This window comes from Furipterus horrens, unplaced genomic scaffold (genome assembly GCF_987537825.1).
Source record: "Furipterus horrens unplaced genomic scaffold, mFurHor1.1.pri manual_scaffold_2, whole genome shotgun sequence".
Taxonomy (NCBI): Eukaryota; Metazoa; Chordata; class Mammalia; order Chiroptera; family Furipteridae; genus Furipterus; species Furipterus horrens.
The window spans coordinates 11,370,695-11,394,083 of NW_028327172.1; the positions used below are offsets into that span (position 1 = coordinate 11,370,695).

Consider the following 23,389-nt stretch of genomic DNA (forward strand, 5'->3'; position numbering starts at 1 on the left):
GTTTGAACCCCTGCCCGTTCTGCCTCCTCCTCAGTCCTTGGACGGGAATGCCCTGAGGCTCCCTGAGAACCCCTGGCTTCTGCAGAGCACGGTGAGAAACCACCAGGTAGTGCGGTGTCTCCCAAACATAAAGCGTCTTCAGCAGGATAGGCTAGGATGGGTTGGGATAGGTGCCGCGTGTATGTTACAAACTCCAAGCGAGGGGACAACGGGGGATCCTGAACTCTGAGCTGAGAACATTGGCGTGAGGGAGCGAAAGCGTTAAAGGCAGAGACTGTAGGGCTGAGCCATATGCGAACCACATACAGAGGATAAACCCCACAAGAGCCAAGGGTTCAGATTGGGGAAGGGTAGAAAATCAGTCTGACAGCCCTGACCGCTGTGGCTCAGCTGGTTGGACTCGGTCCCGCAAAGAGAAAGGTCACCAGTTCCGATTCCCCGGTCACGGCGCATGCTTGGGTGGCAGGGCAGCCGCTGGCTGGGATGCATGCGAGAGGCAGCTGACCAATATTTCTTTCACACATTGATTTTTCTCTCCTCTTTCTCCCTCCCTTCCTCTCTTTCTAAAAATAAATAATTGTTGTTTTTTTTTTAAAGAAAAGTCTTACAAAGTTTGTCTACTGCCTTGAATGCCGAATTTGGCCAGCATTCCCAAGCAGGCATTCAAGGAAACCTAGTCCTGCACAGTGTCCCCAGGGAAGGGGGGGACTAAAAGGAAGGGTTCATGGGCAACGAGAAACAGTATACTCCCTCTCCTCTGGAGGATCCCAGCCCACAATAACATTTAACTATTCTGAGGGGTGCTGCAGAAGAAGCCTGTTCGGTTCTGTTAACCCTTTATCGCCCTGGTGAACATGACCACAGAACTCCTGTTTTCCTCTGTGATACGTATTATCATCCCTTAGAGTTAGCATTTTATGGAACATGCTTTAGGAAGTAATATAATGGATCCCAGGGGAACCGTTCTTGTATCATATTAATGAACCAGATAGCTTACACGTGCCAGCTCATGATTAACAGAGGATTTGGATTTGTGTTTAGTTCTCTTTTCATAGTTGTAACTTTAAGGTCCAAAAGTGCAAAGAAGGAACAGGGCGCATTGTGATGTGGCGGATGGGAATCCTGAACAGCTACACCATGGAGTCCACCTTTGGCGGGTCCACCCTGGGTGAGCTCTCTTCTGTAGATCACAGGCCAGCTTGGCCGGGGCGGGCTATGCAAAGCATTGGGGAGAATAAATCTCTTTCAGTGTTGGGGGGAGAATAGAGCTGAAGAATTATTTTCTCTGGGCCTTATGCCAAATTTGAGTACTCAAAATACGGGTGTGAAAGATAATATTTAATGGAGCAGTATAGCATAGTGGTTGCTAAGGACCTGGAACCAAGCAGATCTGGGTTTGAATGTCAGCTCTGTTTTTAAGTTGTGTGATCCAGGGTAAGTTACTTAACTCTGAACCTCATTTTTCTTTAACTGTCAATAGAGCCCCTACATTGTAGGTGCTACTTAATGAGATAGTGCATGTAAAGCACTTGGCATGTGCCTGCTACCAGGTAAAACTTTATCATTGCAATTATAACTTCATAATTATAACCATCATGATTGTAAACGTTCGTTGTCAAAAATGGTTCTGAATCAAACTAAAACTAGAATCAGAGATTGGTATTATTTTTATTTTTTATTTTTGTAATTATATTCTATTGATTAATATATTAGGGTTGTCCTGATTCCTCCCCATTTACCCCCCTCCACCCAGCACCCCCCACTCCCTCAGGCAATCCCCACACCATGGTTCATGTCCACGGGTCATACGTATAAGCTCTTTGGCTACTACATTTCCTATGCTCTACTTTACATCCCCATGGCTATTCTGCAACTACCTATTTGTATTTCTTAATCCCCTCACCTCTTCACCCATCCCCCCACACTCCCCTCCCATCTGGCAACCATTAAAACACTCTCTGTATCCATGATTCTGTCTCTGTTCTTGTTTGCTTAGTTTGTTTTTTAGATTCAATTGTTTGTAGATTTGTATTTTTTGCCATTTTATTGTTCATAGTTTTGACTTTCTTCTTTTTCTTAAATAAGTCCCTTTAATATTTCATATAATAATGACTTGGTGATGATGAACTCCTTTAGTTTTTTTCTTGCTTGGGAAGCTCTTAATCTGACCTTCAGTTCTAAATGATAACTTTGCTGGGTAGAGCAATCTTGGCTATAGGCCCCTGCTTTTCATGTCTTTGAATATTTCTTGCCAACCCCTTCTCGCCTGCAAAGTTTCTTTTGAGAAATCAGCTGACAGTCTTATGAGAACTCCCCTGGAGGTAACTAACTGCTTTTCTCTCTTTAACCTTTGGCATTTTAATTATGATGTGTCTTGGTGTGGTCCTCTTTGGGTTCAACTTGTTTGGGGCTCTCTGTTTCCTGGATTTGCATGTCTAGTTTCTTCACCAAATTAGGGAAGTTTTCTTTCATTATTTTTTCAACTAGATTTCCAATTTCTTGTTCTTTTTCTTCTCCTTCTGACACCTCTATGATGCGAATGTTGGACCTCTTAAAGTTGTCCCAGAGGCTGTTTATACTCTAATCACTTTTTTTAATTCTTTTTTCTTCTTGTTGTTCTGATGGGTTGTTTTCCTTATGTTCCATATCATTGATTTAATTCTCAGTTTCATCCACTCTACTGTTGTTTCCCTATAAACTGTTCTTTATTTCAATTAGTGTATCCTTCATTTCTGAATGGATCTTTTTTATGCTGTTGAAGCCTTCACTAAGTTTCTTGAGCATCCTTATAAATAGTATTTTGAACTCTGAATCTGATAGATTACTTGTCTCCATTTTGTTTAGCCTTTTTCTGGGTTTTTGATCTATTCTTTCATTTGGTCCATGTTTCTTTGGCTCCTCATTTTGGCAGCCTCCCTGCGTTTGTTTCTATGTAATGGTAGAGCTACTTTCGCTCCGAGTATTGGTAGCATGGCCTAATGTAGTAGGTGTCCTGTAGGGTCCAGTGGCACAGCCTCCCCTATCAACCAAGTTGGGTACTTGAGGTGCACCCTTCGCGTGGGCTAAGTATACCCTCCTCTTGTAGTTGAACCTTGGTTGCTGTTGGCAGATCAATGGGAGGGATTTACCAAGGCCTGTCAGCTGCAAGGATTGGCTGTGACCACCGACCACCAACCTTCACCCTCCGTGGAGGATCAGCTGTGCAGGGGCAGGGTGGTGGTGCTCCAATGTTGGTCTGTAGCTGTCCACTGGGTGCGCAAGCTCTGGGGTTTCCTGGGTGGTGCAGGCCAAGGTCAGCCCCCACCTGTGTTTTGCCCAGGGCCTCCCTGCCTGAGCTACAAAGCAATCTGAGATGGCTGCTACTTGTGCTGGGCTTGGAGATTCCCAGGTGAAGCCAAGCTGTGACTCTAGGCTGGCTGCTGCTAGTGCTGGGCCTGGGGCTCACTGAGGCCAACTGTTGCTCATTTGATAGGATTTAGGAAGTTGTGAAGCATGAGCCAAGCCCAGCCATTCATATGGAAAAGCAGCCTGGTGGGCCCATAAGTTGGGTAGGGCAGGGTCTCTGGGGATCTCCTAGGTGGGTCAAACAGTGTTAGCCAGGTTGATGGAGCCTCAGATATGGCACCAGCTTGCCAGCTCTGTGGGGGAGGGCTTAGAAAAGGAACAATGGCTTCTGCTCTCCTTGATGCCAGATACTTCATTTCCTCCCTGTATGCCACTGGTGCCTTTCAAACTGCTACCCTGGTGCCAGAGCTCAGAGGGAGTGAGTGAGTAGGTGAGTCCATGTGTGGGTTCTTTAAGAGGAACTGCTTGGGGCTCCAGCAGTTTCTTCCACCAACTCAATCCCCGCTGGTTTTTGCAGCCAGAGTTGTGGAGACTTATCTTCCTGGCACTGGAACCCTGGGGTGAGGGGCCTGTGTAGGGCTTGGACTCCTCGCTCCCAAATTTTTATCCACCGCACGTGGATGTGGGAGCAGCCACCCATGTCTCCACCCCTCCTACCAGTCTGAATGGATGTGGTTTCTTTAATTCTGTAGGTGTCAGACTTCCATTCAACTTGATTTCTGATGATTCTGAGTGATGGTGGTTCAATATTTTAGTTGTAATTTTGATGTGGTTGTGTGAAGAGGCGAGCCATGTCTGCCTACACTGCCATCTTTACCGGAAGTCCGAGGTGGTGTTATAAATGAGATATTCATAAATTAGATTTGCAATTGCCCGTTAAGATTTAATAAGAAATATTTATGGATTTTTTTCCAGGCAATAAAAGAGACACTCATTTTACCACTGAGGATCTGAAGTCCCTAGGTTACCACGTCTGTGACACCCTCCTGGATTTCTGTGATCCTGACCGAACCAAGGTAAAAATGGCGTTCCCAGAAATGCAGCGCCCTGGCCGGCGTGGCTCAGTGAGTTGGAGTATCGCCCCATGAACTCAAAGGTCACGGGTTCGATTTCTGGTTAGTTAAAAGAACGAGAGAGGGAGAGAGAGAGAGAGAGAGAGAGATGCTGATGCCGTGGTCAGTTTCGCATGGGTCCAAGGTCAGCTCAGTGGGATTTCAGGAGATCTTCATTTCCTCTTAATATTTTTCTGAAGTTTTTATAATGAAAGAAACTAAGAAAGGCCCAGCCGGCACACTCTCAGCAAATGATGAGACCGCAATTCCCCAAGAAGATGGAGCCCGTCGTTCCAGTCCCATCGGCAGGCCTCTCCCTCGCTTCTGAGGGTGCCCATGGCAGCACCGCTTCTACTTCCCTTCCTCCTGTTTCAGGAAATCCGCTGTCCTTCCCCTTCTCCAAATCTAGCCCTGCCCTTTGTGCATTTGTTAACCTTCCCTACGGCCCCCCTGGGGTCTTGCCTCATTAATAAATAACCTGCCCCCATTTCGGTGTCCTCGGTGTTTTCCTCTAACTTCTTCCCCTCAGCTGCAAATGTTCTCCAGCTGCTTCCATCTGAAGTCACAGAAGTTTCCTTTGGCCTTGTTTCCTCTGCAGGTTATTTCTATTCTCCTTCATTGCTCAGCTTCTGAAAAAGGAGTCTGTACTCCTGGTCTCTAACTCATCTCTCAGACCCCCTCTGAAATGTCAGCCCTGGGGACACGTGATGTGCACCCCCTCTGGATGCAACTGTTTAATAAAAAACATTTAAAGGAGTATTTGAGCATAACATGACCCGTTAAATCATATTTGCAATAGGCCAGTATCTGAACAACCCTGTTCTAACTTTTCCTTCCTTACCATTCAAAAAATAAAATAAAATAAATCAGACCTTTGTGTTGTTTAAGAAGCTTATTACTGGCTGTACCCAAGGAAAAGTGGCTAAACTAGTGCTTCTTGGTGTTCTGTCCCAAAAACACTTCCGTGTGTTCCCACAGCTCATGTAGTTTATCTGGTAACCTGTCCTTAACAGCAGACGTTACAGCTTACTCTCCTTATGTCCTCAGCAATGAAGTGCCTTTTAGCATGTACTTAGTATTTGATGAGTAAGTAAATGAATAATTAAAATGGTTCTTTTTTCACTTCCGCAGTTCATGCAGTGTCTGGCAGAGCTTGAAGAGCTCTTACAACAAGAAATCCATAAGAAATTCAGTGAACTTGGACAAGATGTGGATTTAGAAGGATGTTGGAATGACATCTCTTTGTCTGACATTGAATCCAGGTAACAAACTTCAGTTCAAAGAAAAACCAGAAAAGTTTTATTATGTTTTTAATTGTTTTGTTTGCTCTGTTGTTTTGTTGGTTTTGAACCTCAGGTTCAAAATATTGAGTAAATAGTGGCGCACTTAAATACACTTCATTCCTTTGACAACTACGTATTGATTGCCTGTTCTTGTAGGCACTACAGGGGGTTGGGGGGATGGGCAGGCAGTCAGTGCAGGGCCTTGTAGGCAACTGTGAAAGCTTTTGTGTTTTGTCTCATGGGGGATGGAAAGCCTTTGGAAGATTTTAAGTAGAGAAGTGTTGTGATCTGCCCAGGTTTTGGTTTCAGGAGTAATACTCTGGCTGCTGTGTGGCAATAGATCATAAAGAGGAAATGTCTAAGCAGGGACACTCTTTAGGAGGCTCTTTCAAGGCCACAAGTGCAAGGTGAAGGTGGCTTGGACCAGAGGAGTAGTGGTTGGTGGTGTGTGAATTGGTTGGATTGGAGATATATTTCGAAGGTTCAGACATTAGGATTTGCTTATTGATTAGATATGGGGCACAAGAGAAAGAGAAAGAATGACCCCATCGTTGGCTGGATGGTGTTGCCTTTAACTGAGATGGAGAAGGTCAGTGGGGTGGTGAAGACCAGGAGCCTCGAGGTGGGCGTGTCCAGTTGGAGATGTCTGTGAGGCATCTAAGTGGAGACGTAGAATAGGCAGTTGGCTGTGTGAGTCCAGAATTCAGTGGAGAGGTCTGACAGAGGCATCATTGGATAGATATTTAAACTTTAAGACTGGATGAGATCCCAGTGGAGTAAGTGCAGATAGAGTAAAGAAGAGGTCCAAGTCTGAGCTGGTACCACAGCTGTTTTTAGAAAGATTTTATTTATTTATTTTTTTAGAGAGAGGGGAAATTAAGGTGAAAGAGAGAGAGAGAGAGAAACACTGATGTGAGAGAGAAACACTGATTGCACACACCCCAACTGGGGACCAGGCCCACAACACAGGCACGCACCCTGACTGGGAATCGAACCGGGGACCTTTCACCTTGGGGGTGGGGGGAGGACTACGCCCAGTCCACTGAACCACACCAGCCAGGGCTGGTACCACAGCTTTAAAAGGTCAAACGGATAGGGAGGAGCCAGCAAATGAGACCAAGTTGGGATCAACCAGGCCAAAAGAAAACCAGGCGAGTGATTTTCTTTTTTTAAGCAGATCAACCCTGGCTGGTGTGGCTCAGTGGACTGAGCGCTGGCCTATGAATAGAGAGGTCACTGATTTGACTTTCGGTCAGGGTGCAGGCCTGGGTTGTGGGCCAGGTCCCTGGTTGGGGGCATGTAAGTGGCAACCAATCGATGTTTCTCTCGCAAATTGATGTTTCTCTTCCTCTCTTTCTCCCTCCCCTCCCCTCTCTCTAAAACATAAATAAAAATAAAACCTTAAAAAATATATCAGATCATGTTATTCCTCTGTTTAAAATACCTTTATGGCTCTCCCAGTCCACTCAGACAAAAAGTCAAGGACCCAACAATAAGTGACCTACGGACGCCCGATACCTCTATAACCTCCACACTCACCCTCTCACGCTCTGCTAGGGCCACACTGGCCTCCTCACTCTTCCTCAGACTTGCCAGGATATTTCCCCCCGCAGGGCCTGGAATACTTTTCCCCCAGATGTCCACAGGACTGCCAGCTTCACCTCCCTCACGCCTTTGCTCCCACGCCAGCAGTTTCAGTGTGCCCGCTACCTCCATCCCTCTGCTGCTGCTGCACCTGGCTCCCCGCCTTCACCCTCCTGCCCTGCCGTACCCCCCTTAGGTGCTCCGATGTTCTTCCTAGCATTGCATCACCTCTGTCATTCTGTACCGTTGACAATTTTATTGCACCTGTTATTCATTATCTTTCTTTTCCTACTAGGTTGTACGTCCCACAAGGTCAGAGATCTTTATTTTGTTCACGTCGATACCTCCTGCATCTGCAACAGTACCTGGCTCCTAGGGAGAGCTCAGTAAATACTTGCTGAGTAATTCAGTATGTAGGATCTCAGCCCCACCCTCAGAGTCTTCAGAGCTATTTAGGAAGCCCCCAAGGGGGGGGCGGGTATCTCCCGTGTGTGCAAGAACACCTTCTCCTCCAGCTTCCCCACCAAGGTGCCTCAAGCCCGATGCCCTCAGTCACAGGTTTCTGGGCTGGGTATGGATTCTGCCGGGAGCTATGCTGTGCTCTGTGCTGGTCAGTGGGCAGTGGATGGCTCTCCCACAGACTCTCTGTGGCACTTTGACACCTGGGCCCTACAGCACTTCTGCTGGCGGAGGCTCCCAGATGTCTCCTGAACCCAGACAATCAGGCCAGGTCAAGCACCCCATTCACCACATCTCCTCTTCCATTCTCCCAGAATCCTTTGCCTTCTCCCCAGGGCCAGTGCACCAACCCCGCTTCACCTCCACCCTCAAAAACAAAACATCCCTTGCATATCAACGCACACAAAGAGCCTAGGGAGTCAACTCAGAAACAGCCGGACTGCATTCTAGCAGGCTCAGCAGGGAAACTGATATATTGAGTTAAAAATTATTGAACCAGTTCTCCCGCTTCTGCAGTGGGAAGCTGCTGTCATGAACCCCCCGTGGGTGCTGCCTTTCCAGTCTCACCGTGAAAGAGAGGCAGACTGAGTGTGCAAGCCCAGCCAGCGCCTGCTCTGGTGTGCACACGCTGTCGTCAGCATTTCTGGGGCACGCTGCATGGAATGCTTTTACCCCGGTTGTTAAAATTCTCTGCTGTCTCCAAAAGGGACGTCAGAAACTATTATCAGGTGGCCTCAAAAGCTGCTCCTCCGACTGGAAAAGCCTTGTGAGAATGGAGAGCTGGGAGTTAGACCAAAGAGGAGAGGGCTTCCGTCCCACTGTCTGTCTGTGGGGCCCCTCTTTGTGCACTGGCAGGGGGATGCAGGGGCAGGGACAGAACACAGAGCTGAGCAGAGTGGTTTGAAATGCTGTCTTTCCCCCGATTTGAGTTTTGTACCAAAGATATTTTTGGATGTGGAGAGCATGTCCCAGAGCTGGACTGTCAGCTCCAGCCGGCCACACCCCAGGGACAAGGAAAGTGTAACGTGACACCCGATGAGAGAAGAAAGAAAAGAAAGAATCGATGATCTGAGGCCTCCTGTGTCCTAGCCCTCGAAGAAAAGGGGCAGGACAGGGAGTGGGGGAAGACTTCAGATCAGTCTAGACTTGCATCCAAAACTTTTTCCTTTTTTGTTAGAGTTCAAAGTGAAAGTGAGTTTGTTAGTGAGGCAGCGAGACAGAGGGCGGCTGTTCCACCACGGACAGAGTAGCCCATCCAGAACTTCTGGAGGGAGAATTGGGGCAATAGGAGCGATGTCCCTAGTCTCTGAGCTAGAGAGTCTTTGTATTAAGTATATTTATTTGTATATGGAACACATTTTTAAAGGGCACCTAGTAGGATCCTTGCTCTCTGAACTGGAGCCAGCCAGACAGGAACGAATGACAGAGCTCCTGCCATCAAACAGGTCACAGTCCCCTGGCGTCCTTCAGGCCTGCACGTGAAGGATCCTCCAGCCTCTCACAGTCGCTGCCATGGGCAGCTTTGCCCACCTGGCTGGTTGGGTTGTTTGTTTGTTTGTTTGTTTGTTTTTGCCACACGGATTGCAAACTCCTCGGGGCAGGGGCTCTGCCGTGTCTGTCCCTGTTTCCTGAGCCTGATGCACCACCTGGCGTGCAGCGGGCTTGCGGAATGAATGAATGAATGGCTGTGCTTCTCAGGGATTCATAGTGACTGAAACACAGGCAGTGGGGGCAGTTGGCAGACTAGCTAGCCTGACCCCGTGCACCTGTTCAGGTACGCGATGCACTTCCGGACGTTAGTAACAGGCATTTCCCTTTCTTCTCTCCTCTTGAAAACAGCACCAGTGGTTCTGACAGTTCCCTCTCAGACGGTCTCTCTGTTCACCTCCTGAACATCGCAGAAGAGGTGAGACTAGGAAGACTCTTGTGCCCAGGAAGGGTCAGCCTTAAAAAATGGCGACACAAATAGATAATGTGGTGGGATTTTCCAACTATGCTAAGAGCTGCAGAAAATAGAGCAATAGCATCTTAACTGGTTATGGAGTCTTTCACTTTGTCCTTTATAATTTCTGTTTTAAAAATCTAGGGGGGGAAATGTGAGGACTCCATATGTGTCCCAAAGTTAAATAAAAAATGGGAAAAAAGTTTTATCTGAAAGTGAAAACCATGTTAAGAGATAGAGGTTGTTAAAAATGACCCATTACTTATTTGCCAGAAGGGAAATGATTAGGGGACTGGGTGAAAAAAGTGAAGGTCTTAAGAAGTACCGATCGGTGGTCACAGGATAGTCACAGGGATGTGAAGGACAGCAGAGGGAATATAATCAATAGTATTGTAATGACTATGTATGGGGCCAGGCAGGCACTGGAAGTATCAGGGGGACGCTTTGTAAAGTCTATGACTGTCTATCCGCTGTGCTGTACACCTGAAACTAATGCAGAATAATATTGCATGTAAACTGTAATGAAAAATTTAAAGATTTTTAGAGTTCTTTTATTTTAAAAATGTTTTTATACAAAGTGTTTCTTTATTCCTGTAGTCTTAGATAGTTTTTTAGGCTTTCATATAAGTAACTTCGTTGCCTCGTCTGTTCATAGACTTTCTCTTCCATAGGTGATCTATAAGATGATATTTAGAAACAACAAAATACTTCTGGTGGTTTACTGTGCACAGGCTTTCCTAGTTGCATTAAGAAATATCTCTGATTACGGCTGTCAGAGGGAGCCGGCCAAATTAGACTGGATCCTCCAGTTTCTTCAGCTGGGTTTACAGCAACATAAGATTAAGCTTCACCACACCGTAGGTACCTAGAAAATTAGTCTGGAGCTTCATTTGCTTAATTAGCAAAGCTGCCTTGTAGCCACAACCAAATTGAATCTTTTATTTTTTTAAAGATTTTTAAAATTTATTTTTAGAGAGAGGGGAAGGGAGGGAGAAAAGAGAGGGAGAGAAATATTAATGTGTGGTTGCCCCTCATGTGCCCCCAACCGGGGGCCTGGCCCACAGCCCAGACATATGCCCTGACTGGGAATTGAACCGGTGACCCTTTGGTTCACAGTCTGGCATGCAATCCACTGAGCCGCACCAGCCAGGGCCCAAATTGAATCTTTTAACCACACATCTAATAATCAGTATTGACTGTACCTGACATTATTGCCGTAAGTAATCTGGTTTCCTGTTATAAATCACAGGTATTTGCTTATTGGTATAGGAGCCTCTTTGGCAGTATATGTATAACAGTGGGTTTGGGAGGTGTTAGGTGGGGAGCAGCCTCTGGTAAGGAGGTGACTGAACTGTTTGTTCTTCAAACCAGTAACAATTGAGCTCCATGAGAGCCGCGTCCAGGGTTAGCCATTGTGTCCTGAGTGTTATGTGAAGAGTCCTCTGGAATCCGTAATGCCTGCTTTCTCTGTACTTTCTGGAATAGTTGAATCAGAAGAAGAAGATGTATAAGAAGAAAAAAAGAAAGCCACTTCAGACAAGGAAACAGCGAAATGAACAGTATCAGAAAAATAACTTGATTCAGGAGTTAACACCAGCAGAAGATGCCCTCGTAAGAAAGCTCTGCTGCCTGCCGCTGCTGTTCCCCGGGCAGCAGGACAGGGCTGTGGTCTGCTCCAGACCAGAAGGCACGGGGCGGGGGAGTCTTTCTGTCTCTCTGTATTTCTTTCGTTCTTTCTTTTTCTTTCTTTCTTTCTTTCTGTTTTTGTAACTAGCAATCTGTACTTTTTTTTTTTTAATTGTTTTTCTATTCTAGTTGTCCCATTCCCCCCCCCTTGCTCTCTCCTGCTCCACCCGTCTTCCCTTCCCCCTCGCCCACAGTCCTTCCTCATTTAGTTGTCCATGTCCCTGGGTCATCTTGCATTCAGAGCCCTTTCGGGGGTCCTCTGGGCATCTCTGGGCAGCTTTCAGCCATGACTCACTGAGCTCCTGTGGAACAGGAGGACCAAGTCTGAATTTCCAGAGGGAAGAGGTGGGATGGGCTGGAAAAGCAGCGGCTGGAGCTAGTCCAGGGCCGCTGGGGCTGAGGGGTCAGGCCCAGTCCAGGTGGAAGACGCCTGGCTAGCTCCGTTCTAGTCACTCCTGGCAGCTGCTCCCACATCACACCCTCTGATCTCTAGCGTTGACATTGCTTTCAGAGGTGGGGGTTTTACTGTGGGGCAAATTGGGTTGATTATGAGCAGATTAATTGCAATGGATCAGCTGAAGAAAACATTCTCTCTGCATTCAATCCTTCTAGGAAAGGGCAGGATTTGCTTCTATGGTGCAAAAGCAGTCTACCTTTTCCAAACATTCAGAGAATGCCAGTTCTTCAACAATGAAAAATGAAAAACGAAGGCTGAATGAGGTAATATTTTTGCTTGATTTTTTAAACGCACTCATGGAAAATTTATAAAAACTTGGTTGTAATATACTTACACAAAAAGTGTAGTGTGCTGATTTGATATGTGTATACATTGTGAAAGGACTCCCACCCTTGAGTTAGTTAACACATCCAGCACCACACATCTTTACCTTTTTTTTTCTTTTGGTGAGAACATGTTCAGTTCTACTCTTAGCGAACTTCAATTACACGATACAGTATCATTAACTACGGTCACCATGTTATGTGTCAGATCTTCAGACCTTAGCTTATCCCTGACCGTTTCTACTCTGACTACCCTCCCCTTTTGTCCCCACCTCCCAGCCCCTGGCAACCACCCTTCCACTCTCTGCTTCTATGAGTTTGACTTTTTTATGTTCCACATCATGAGTGATACCATGTTGTGTGTGTCTTTCTGTGTCTGGCTTATTTCACTCAGCATAATGTCCTCCAAGTTTATCCATGTTGTCATGAGTGGCAGAATTTCCTTCTTTTTTATGGCTAAACAACATATTGTTTGCAAATATTTTCTCCCATTCTCCCTTTTCATTTTGTGGTTGATTTTCTTTGCTTTGCAGAAGCATTTTAGTTTGATGTGGTCCCTCTTGTTTATTTTTTCTTTTGTCGCCTTGGCTTTTGTGTGTCAAAACAAATAAAATCATTGCCAAGACCTATGTCAAGGAGCTTACCTCCTATGTTTTCTTCTAGGAGTTTTACAGTTTCAGGTCTTCCATTTAGGTTTGTAATCCCACAGGGTGAAGAACAGAGTCGCCCTCTATGTCACCCTTACCTGTCAGTGCCACTGGGCGCGGGGGTGCATTAAAACAGGTGGGAGACTGCTCTGCTTCAGGTTAGACACACTGAAATCTGACATCAGATATTGGTGTTTCATGATTTTAGACCCAGAACATTTCCACCCAGCCATCCATTTATTCAACAGACTGTCTTGTGTAACTACTGTACGCCAGGCCCTCCACTGGGTGCTGGGGCGACAACATTGAACAAAACCATCCCTGCCTCAGGGACCTTAGAGTCTTGGCTGGAGTTCAACACGCAAACAGCAAATGACATCACAGAGTGGGATGCAGGGAACGCAGAAGAGAAGCACCTAACCGACTTTTAGTACTTTGGACTTTTGTGGCTATAAAATCCTTGATTCTTTTATGTATAAAAACAGGTTTTGGTACAACAGTAGCTAATTCTGAGTGGATAAGGTGTAAAATTGGCCCTCCTCAGGCAGAAGGCTGCCTGTGAAGAACAGAGATATAACAGGGTCCCACTACAATAACTGAAGAACCCTCAGAGCACAGCCGTCTCCATTCGGCATCAAGGGACATTTGGTGTCTAGTATAATAGTGACAAGGACACAAGCTTTGAGGTCTGTCTTAAGTTAAAATGCCCCCCCTACCATGTAATGAGCTACTTTGCCACCTTGGGACTCTGTTTCTGCATCTAAAATACTGGGGAAAGAATAGCTACATCATAAGGTTGGTTGAGAAAATTAGATGTGAAACTGTGTGTAAAGTGCCTGGCGTATGGTAGGCATTCAATAAATATTAGTTTCCTTCTTTTCTTTGAAATATTATTTGTTTGGATCCTGTCTCTCTTTTTGTGTTAGAGTATCATAATGAATCAGCATGCATGAATAAAAACACTAAAATAATGTATAATATACATAATCACTCTTGTCCAAGTCGAAATTCTAATGAGAATGTGTTCATTCATTTCAGTCACAGTTAAACGGAAGAGACAAAGGCATCTCCCTGGACCCATCAAAAGCAGCCGCCTTGATTCTGACTAAGAGTAAAGAAAGAACACAGGTATTTTACGTAATGTATACATATACACATGTATATATATTCACATACATATATGCCAGAGATTTACTTTATTTGGGGGTTTCGTTGTTTTGAGAGCACACGTATTAAAGCTGGGACAGTGAAACAGGAAGGGCTTAGGATAGCAGCAACGGGAGAGAGCCTGGGCAGGGCTGCTCTGGCTCTCCAGGAATGCTATAGGGAAGAAGGGAGCCAAGGAGGGGCTGCTGTCAGCTCAGTGGAAAGTCAGGGAAAAGGGGGCCTTGGAGCAGGTTCAGGAGTTCTGCTGCTGCTGTTTCCCTGGTTGCCCGTCCGCACAGCTCGCAAGGGACTGAAGGATGCAAAAGCCCACCCAGATGTTAACAATGAGGGGGGGCGCCCTGCAGTCAGCCGTGAGGTGCCTCACGGGCACCGGGCACCGGCACAGTGATTGTTCAGTACTGGGCTTCGGGAGGGGTTTGCTCCTGTAGAAGAGTAAGTGCGCGTGAATTCATGTTTATCCCTGTAACATCGCTCTTGCTCACTGGTACTTGCATATTCTGTCCTTAAAAGGAGGAAAAAGAGGTGGGCAAATAGCGAGCGAGCTGCTGTTTCAGAGCACGGGTGCCTCTGTGGGCAGGGGCAGGGGGCTGCTCACGTGTCTAGGTGGAGACTGAAAACCGCTGGGTCACGCGGATGTCCTAGATACAGACTCCATAGTTCTCCCAAGGCGCAGTCCCTGCTGTCCTCTCAAATCTGCTGCTTGAAAATTGTCAGGCTGATGTTCTCATTTGCCAGCAGTACCAGGGGTGGGCGCTTTGAGAACAGTAAGACACGGTCCTCCTTTAGGCTGGGGTCCTCTGCAAACGGGTGGCAGGGAGTCCAACCACCTGGTAGAACAGAAACTGAAGAGCAATGAAAAGAGGTTTAAATAAAGTCAAATCAAAGAGAGTTTCTCTCCTGACAGACCAGTAAGTGATGAGCTTGTCGTTTTTCCTCATTCAGCTATTAGGAGAAGTCTATGGGGGGCTAAAACCATATCCCCCAACCGGGACATGCTAGTCAAGCTGTAACATGCAACGAGGGGCCCAGTTAAACCCGGTGACCTGGATCAATGCCATCCAAACTTGTACCTTTACTCCCTTTCCCCGAAGTTCCTAGTGTCACGTGTCTCTAACAGAGACATAAGCGTTTCACTTCCAGCCAGCTTATTACAATGCAGCCCCTGAACTTCTCAGAGCAATTAAAGATTGTCCACGGGCCGTTGGTGCTCTGAGGGACTGGCCAAATGCTTGACCCCCCTCTGCCCCGGACCAAAAACTACTTTGGTATTTCGGGGGGGGGGGGAAGCAACTCCTTCTCACTGACTCCTTTTAAAACCAACCCAAATCCTTACTATGACTTTAGAAATTGCAACAGAAACTGAGCTCAACCTGTATATCTTGTTTGCGCAGAGAGGAAAGCCAGGATTTACAGTATCACGCTCTCCAAAGAGAAGCGCAAACACCAGCCAGGAGGCCGCTCCAGACCCGAAGCCACAGTGGCCCAGGAACAGGTTTCTCGGCACCAGGAGAGGCCGCGCCACGATGACACTGTACCCGTCCTTGCACATATACACATACCCGTAGGGCGCCCGGGCCACGCCACGCAGGTGCTCCCTCGGCCTGTTTTGGGTTAGACACGTTTGTAACGAGGGCAGTTGTATGGCCGGTAACTGCTCTCGTTTGTGGCACGCTGTGTTGTGTGTTCGCGTGCACTGCCCTTCCCCTGTGCGCTCGCACAGTGAGCCAGCTTCCGAGGTGCACACCTCGTGCATTCGGTTACTTTTCACAAAACGGGGTTTCATCATGACGCATAAAAAAGCTTTAATCAGAAGCCGAAGTGTGTGCTCATGGAACTACAGCACAGATATGCCTCATTTTAACAGATGTTCTCTCTAAAATTACGTACAAATCAATTTTAAAAAATCAAACTCTGTTTTAAACGTATTCTGGGAGTGTGCTGTGTTAAAAACGTCTGTGTCAGAGCGTCCCAGAGAGGCAGGATCGGTCAGACTGTGGCATCCCGGGCTTGCTCAGGGTGAGGGGTTCCCACGTGCAGAAAACAACCCACGTAGTACCCGGAATTTAATGTTGCATATATCATGTTCAACACAGTTACGTAAGTTTTTAAACCCATTGATTAAAATTCTTTCTCTCTAACCAGTTGTCTCCATTGATTGGTCAACTGAATAATCTTTTTGTTTTTTAACATTTTATTTATTTAATTTTAGAGAGAGGGGAAGGGAGGGAGAAAGAAAGGGAGAGAAACATCGATGTGTGGTTGCCTCTCATGCAACGCCAACTGGCCCTCAACCCAGGCATGTGCCCTGACTGGGAATCAAAACCCTGACGTCTTTTTGGTTCACAGGCCGGTGCTCAATCCACTGAGCCACCCAGCCAGGTGCATAATCTTATGTGAACAGATATTTTACATCCCTCACAGGCACCATCTGCCCTCTACAGCCTGTCCTACCAACATGCTGGAGTCATGTTAAAGAAGCGTCACTCCAGGGCATGCCAGGCCTCCTATTTGACTTGACCTTCTTCCTAATGTTCTTCATTGTCACATTTAAACTCTTTTAGCCACCATCACCACCCAGGTGACTAGAGATTAGAGCCACATGCAATGTAGATCTTATTATAATCCCAGTATCTGTCTTTTATTTTTTTTTAATTACTAGAGGTCATTTGGTGGACAGTTTTAGATTTGCAGATAATTGAACAGATAGTACAGAGTTCCCATATACTGTCCACCTCTTCCCACCCACCACTCACACTGACTGCGAATCTTTTTTTTTTTTGGTATTTTTTGCCATTTAGTAGTCCCCTTATACCCCTTACCCTCTGTCCTGCAACCAGCACACTGCTGTCCATGCCCATGAGTCCTTTTTCCTTTTTTGCTCAATCCCTCCACCCCCAGTCCTCCCTCACCTTAGCTGTCATCCTGCTCTCCATCTATGAGTCTGTCTCTGGTTTCCTTGTTAGTTCATTTTGTTCATTAGATTTCAAGTATGAGTGAAGTCATATGGTGTTTGTCTTTCTCTGACTGGCTTATTTCACTTAGCATAGTGTTCTCCAGGTCCGTCCATATTGTCACAAAGGATAAAATTTTCTTCTTTTTTACAGCGGAGTACTATTTCATTATGTAAATGTCTCGCAGTTGTTTTATCCACTCATCTAGTGATAGACACTTGGGCTGCTTCCATAGCTTGGCAATTGTAAATAATGCTGCAATAAACATAGGGGTGCTTATGTTCTTTCGAATTAGTGTTTTGGGTTCCTTCAGATATATTCCCAGAAGAGGGATTGCTGGGTCAAACGGTAGATCCATTTTTAATTTTTTTTTTTTTTTGAGGTATCTCCATACTGCTTTCCACAGTGGCTGCACCAGTCTGCATTTCCACCAACAGAGCAAAAGGGTTCCCCTTTTCTCCACATCCTCACCAGCAATTGTTTGTTGACTTATTGATGATGGCCATTCTGACAGGTGTGAGATGATATCTCATTGTGACTTTAATTTGCATTTCTCTGATGATTAGTCATGTTGAGCATCTTTTCATATGTCTATTGGCCATTTGTATGTCCTCTTTGAAGAACTGTCTATTCATGTCCTTAGTCTAACTTTCAGTTGGGTTGTTTGTTTGTTTTTTAGTGTTGAGTTTTATAAGTACTTTATAGATTTTGGATATAACTCCTTTATCAGATGTATCAGCGAATATGTTCTCCCATTCTTTGGGTTGTCTTTTTATTTTGTTGATGTTTTCCTTTGCTGTGTAAAACTCTTTAGTTTGATGTAGTCCCATTTGTTTTTTTTGTTTTTTTTTCTTTTGTTTCCCTTGCCTGGGGAGATATAGCTGATGAAATATTGCTGAGCAGTGTCCGAGATTTTGCTGCCTATGTTTTCTTCTATGATTTGTATGGTTTTGGGTCTAACATTTAAGTCTTTAATCCATATTGAATTTATGTGTAGTGTAAGAAGGTGGTCTAATTTCATTTTTCTACACATTATCTGTCTAATTTTCCTGACACCATTTATCGAATAAACTATCTTTAGCCCATTGTATATGTTAGCTTCTTCGGGAAGACAAAGACTTGGTGCCCTGAGTACAGCCCCTCCCCATCTCGCTTCCAACCAGTTTCGGGACAAGGCCATCTCTCCTCCTAGTCCCCTACACTGGCTATTCCTAGACTGTTGGATTCGGTGACCAGAAATCACTTCAGTGAACCCCTTCTTAGCCCAGCTTCAGCTCCAGGCACCCTCCTTTCCAGCTCTGGGCTTCACTTTCTGACCCATTCAGCCAAGACTCTGGAGTGCATTACGTCAGCCGCTGCTTGCAAGCACCCCAGAGTCCTCACTCTCTGTCCTTCTGCCACATCCACATGGTCGTTCCCCAGCTTTGGATCCTTCCAGCCTTTCCGGCCATCTGTCTTCTCTGCTCCTACACCCAGGCTGCCAGGATGACTGCAGGAGAACATGCCATCAGGTGGCCCAGGGCCACCACTTACGTGTCTCCTCTAGCCTTGGAAATTTACCCTGTTTCTGACACTGAAGCTCCCAACCCTTCCTCTTCCATGGTGATGTCACATCTTCTCCGTTGCCTCAAGCCCCCTGTTCCCCCCCTGCTACGGTCTTCCTGCCAGGAACAACCTGGCTAGGAGGTAGTGGTTAAGAAAACAGCAGACAAATTCTGAACTCTCTTTAGTAGGTTTGCTTCTGTGCTGGCATGATGTGTCTTGGTGTGGTCCTCTTTGGGTCCATCTGGTTTGGGACTCTCTGTGCTTCCTGGACTTGTGTGTCTATTTTCTTCACCAAATTAGGGACGTTTTCTTTCATTACTTTTTCAAGTAAGTTTTAAATTTCTGGCTCTTTGTCTTCACCTTCTGGCACTCCTATGATTCAGATGTTGGTACTTTTGAAGATGTCCCAGAGGCTCCTTACCTTATCCTCATTTTTTGGATTCTCTTTTCTTCTTGCTGTTCTGATCCAATGTTCTTTTTCTTTCTTATGTTCCAAGTCATTGATTTGACTCTCAGCTTCAACCCTTTAACTGTTGGTTTTCTGTAAATTTTTTTATTTCATTTAGTGTAGCCTTCATTTCTGCCTGGGTCTTTTTTATGCTGTTGAAGTACCCTATGAGTTCCTGAAACATCCTAATAACCGGTGTTTTGATCTCTGCATCTGATAGGTTGTTTATCTCCATTTCATTTAGTTCCCATATGCCCTCCCTCACCTTCAGTTTACTTTAATGTTATCACCGTATATTACTGTGGCACATTTGTCAAAACCAAGAAAGTATGGGTACATTACTATTAAGTAATGTCCAGACTTTATTCAGATTTCACCAGTGTTTTGTTTTGTTTATTTATGTATTTATTTATTTATTTATTTTTAGAGAGAGAGGGAAAGAGAGAGAGAAAGAGAGGGAGAAGAACATCAATGTGTGAGAGCAACATCAATTGGTTGCCTCTCGCATGCACCCGAACCAGGGACCAGTCCATAACCCAGGCACGTGCCCTGACCGGGAATCAAAGAGGTGACCCTTCACTCCATGGGATGGCACTCAACCAACTGAGCCACACTGGTCAAGGCTCACCAGTGTTTTCCTTAATCTCCTTTTTCTCCAATTCAGAATATGCATTTCATTATCATGTCTCCTTAGTCTCCTCTGGTCCGTGATCATTCCCAGTCTTTCCTTATTTTTCATGACCGATATTTTCAAAGAGTACAAATTAGGTATTTTGTAGAATTGTCCTCAAATTGAGTTTGTCTGATGTTTTTTCATGGTTTGACTGGGGTAATGGATTTTTTTGGAAATATTGCTACAGAGAGTGTGCTTCATCAATCAGGGGCACTTGCTGTCCACGTGACATCACTGGTGATCATGTGTCTCTTTTGAAAGCCAGGAAAACCTTTCCAAAAGCCCTGCAGAGGATTTCTGCTTATGCATCATTGGCCAGAATCAATTGGCTTTGATATCAAGGTAATAAAAGCCTTATAGAATGAAATAAGAAGAATATATTTCCTCTATTTTCTGAAAGAATTTTGCAAGAGTGATATTATTTTTTCTCAATATTTGGTAGAACTTATAAGTCACACTATCTGAGCCAGGGTTTTTTTTAGTATAAAGATTTTTAATTACTAATTCAGTTTGATTTTTTGTTATCATCTAATCAGTTTTTCTTTTTTATTGATTTTAGAGAAGGAAAAGAAGGGGAAGGAGAGATAGAGAAACACTGATTTGTTGTTTCACTTATTCATGCATTCACTGGTCAATTCTTGTATGTGCTCTGGCTGGGGATCAAACCTATAACCTTGGCATATAGGGACGATGCTCTAACCTGAACTACCAAGCCAGGACTAATCAGATTTTCAGTTTCTTCTTCAATTTGTTTTAATAGTTTGTGTCCTTATCACGATTTGCCCATTTCATCTAAATTGTCTAATTTCTTGGCATAAAGTTGTAATACTCCTTTTTAATCCTTTTTCATTTCTGCAGGATCTATGTTGATGTTCCCTATTACATTCCTAATTTTGGAATGTCTGTTTCTTCTTATTTTAGAGTCAGTCTAGCTAAAGATTTATGTTGATCTTTTTTAAAGAGCCAACTTTTGGTTCCATTGATTTTTCTCTATTGTTTCTGTTTATTATATGATCAATTTTCACTCTGAGCTTTATTATTTTCTTCCTTCGACGACTTCTTCTTCTTCTTCTTTCTTCTCCTTCTCCTTCTCCTTCTCCTTCTCCTTCTCCTTCTTCTTTCTTCTCCTTCTCTTCTTCTTCTTCTTCTTCTTTTCTTCTTCTTTCTTCTTCTTGGATTCCTGACATGGAACTTTCTTAGAATAAATATTTGAAGCTATAAATTTCCTTTTACATACGGCATCCATAAATTTTATATATTGTGTTTTTGTTTTCATTCAGTTGAAGATATTTTCTAATTTCCTTTCTTATTTCTATTTTGATCCATGAGTTATTTAAGAAATATATTTTTTAATTTCCAACTATTTGGGTATTTTCTAAATTTCTTGTTATTTCTTATTTCTAATTTAATGTCATTTTTAAAAGTATACGTTGTATAATTTCAATCATTTTAAATTTATTGAGACTTGTTTTATGGCCTAGAATATTCTACAGAATATGTTTCCAAATAAAAAAATAAGCTAAAAAATAATGTGTATGATAAAATGCTACATTTTGTGTAATAAAGAATGGAATGTGAATACATATTTGAATTTTCTTGTGTTACACAAAGGAACACTGAGAAAATAAGTAATAAATGAATAAAATGGTTTGATTTTTAAATTCTTATTATAAAAACAACATAGGTTTATTACAGAAAATTATAAAATCAGTTAAACAAAAATAAGGAAATAAAAACACGATATTTCCATTACCCAGAGATGATCATAGTTAACATTTTAGTTTTTAATATTTTCAGTTATTTTTCTTTTAAAAAGTATATTTTTCTAAATTGAGATCATACTGCATATACTGTTTCATAACCTGGTCTAATTAACAGTCCTCACCTTTCATGTGTGTTTTCATTTTGAACTAAGAAAATAGAATATCTATTGAAAGTGCAATATTAATTTTTTTAAAAAGATATAATTCTTCCCAGCATAAAATAATTTTCTTGACTCTGCATACTGAAAGATCATACCTTGTCTCAGGAAAATCAAATAAAAAGAAAACTGCGCTAAGACATGCCTTAGTAAAGTTACTGAAATTCAAGGTGAAATTTAAGGATCTTAAATTTTTTTATATGCATATATTGAAGGAATATATTTTCCATGGCCCTCTTTTGAAAAATCTATTAGTGAATAAGCTTTAGTGAACCAAGAGGTGAGTAGAGAAAACTATATCAAAAAGACTCATAGAGCCCTGGCCAGTATGGCTCAGTTGGTTGGAACATCATCCTGTAAATCAAAAGGTCATGAGTTTGATTCCCAGTCAGGGCACATACTTAGGTTGCAGATTCAGTTCCTGGTCAGGGCACCTACAAAAGGCAACTGATCCATGTTTCTCTCTCACAACGTTTCTCTTCCTCTCTCTCTCTCTCTCTCCCTCCCTTCCCCTCTCTGTCAAATCAATGAACATATCATCGGATGAGTATAAAAATGTAAAATAATAAATAAATAAGTAAAAGGACTCATTGACACTATTACAGCTATTCTATTTTACTCTTGACCTGGGACTTTTTAAAACTTGACAATGTATTGTTATAGAGTGGAATGAAAATATTATAAGCTTAGCAGTGCATCAGTTATATTTATAATACTAGTTGAGGGAGAAGGAGGAGTAAAGGTGAGAGGTAGTGTGACCATACTGATTACACAAGAAGAAATGAAAAGCTGATCAGAAGTAGAAGTATAAATGCATTTGAGGGTATAAAGGTAAGCACTATGGTATGTAACACTATGGACACTGTGTATAAACTCCGTGAAATACAAGAATACAATTATGTGGAACCTGAAAGGCAGGAAGGTGATGGAGATGCAGAAGGAAAAGAAGGGAATGTAAGTTTATTTCCACATTGCTCACAATCGGGAATACTATTTAATAAAGAGAGAATAAGGCATGGTATATAAAGTTGCAGTCACAAAAATAACCACTATATCTAAAATAGAAACCTATCAAATATACCTACACACACTCCCAAAGCAAGTAGTTCATACAGTAAGTTTATTTTTTTTAAATATCAACAAAAAGCTATTTAAAAAGTTACATATACGTTTTAAATGTTGTAAAAAATTTTGTATAATAATGGAAGTTTGACCAAACATAACTGTCATATCAAGAAACAAAATTGGCCATGACTAATGTGGCTCAGTTGTTTGGGTAATGTCCCACAATGCAAAAGGTTGCCGGTTCGATTCCCAGTAAGGGCGCATGCCTGGGTTATGGGTTCAATCAATGTTTCTCTCCTTCTTTTTCTCCCTCCATCCCTCCTCTCTCTCTAAAAATAAATAAATAAAATCTTTCTTTTTAAGGAAGCTAAAAAAAGAAATATGAATTTCCTAAATTCATTCTATTAAAAAAATAAGATTTTCAGATCGAATCCCAAACAAAACCCACAATTATATGGTGTATACAAGAAGCAAACCTAAAACAAAGTAAGAAAGGCGAAAATGAAAGGTCAGAGGAGCACTAGGCAAATAAAAAATAATAATTAAAAAGTATTGCCTTAATATCAGATAAGATAGAATGCAAGACCAAAGCAATTAACAAGACAAACAGATTAAAAGGGTGAAATATACAATGAAGCTCTAATAATTAAAAATTCTCTATACCAAATAACATTGAATTGACATTCATAAAGAGAAAACTACTGGAAATGCAAGGAGAATTAGATAAATACATATTAATATAGATTTTTTTTCAACTTTCTTTGATTGAGTGGACAAAAACTAAATCCTGAGAAAAGAAAATATATGTCCTTTGCAAGTGCTCATGAAACACTTGCAAAAG

General features: G+C 43.3%; 1 protein-coding gene across 1 annotated transcript in view; it reads left to right on the forward strand.

Moving 5' to 3' along the window:
* Positions 1-15,801, forward strand: part of AGBL2 (AGBL carboxypeptidase 2) — a 36,647-nt gene extending 20,846 nt beyond the window's left edge. Inside the window, exons 9-16 of the mRNA XM_090261359.1 lie at positions 1,042-1,168; positions 4,261-4,361; positions 5,529-5,659; positions 9,563-9,629; positions 11,151-11,276; positions 11,964-12,071; positions 13,817-13,906; positions 15,337-15,801. Coding sequence (XP_090117485.1) covers positions 1,042-1,168; positions 4,261-4,361; positions 5,529-5,659; positions 9,563-9,629; positions 11,151-11,276; positions 11,964-12,071; positions 13,817-13,906; positions 15,337-15,510 — 924 coding nt within the window. The 3' untranslated portion in view covers positions 15,511-15,801. The remainder of the gene's footprint in view (positions 1-1,041; positions 1,169-4,260; positions 4,362-5,528; positions 5,660-9,562; positions 9,630-11,150; positions 11,277-11,963; positions 12,072-13,816; positions 13,907-15,336) is intronic.
* The last annotated feature ends 7,588 nt before the right edge of the window (positions 15,802-23,389 follow it).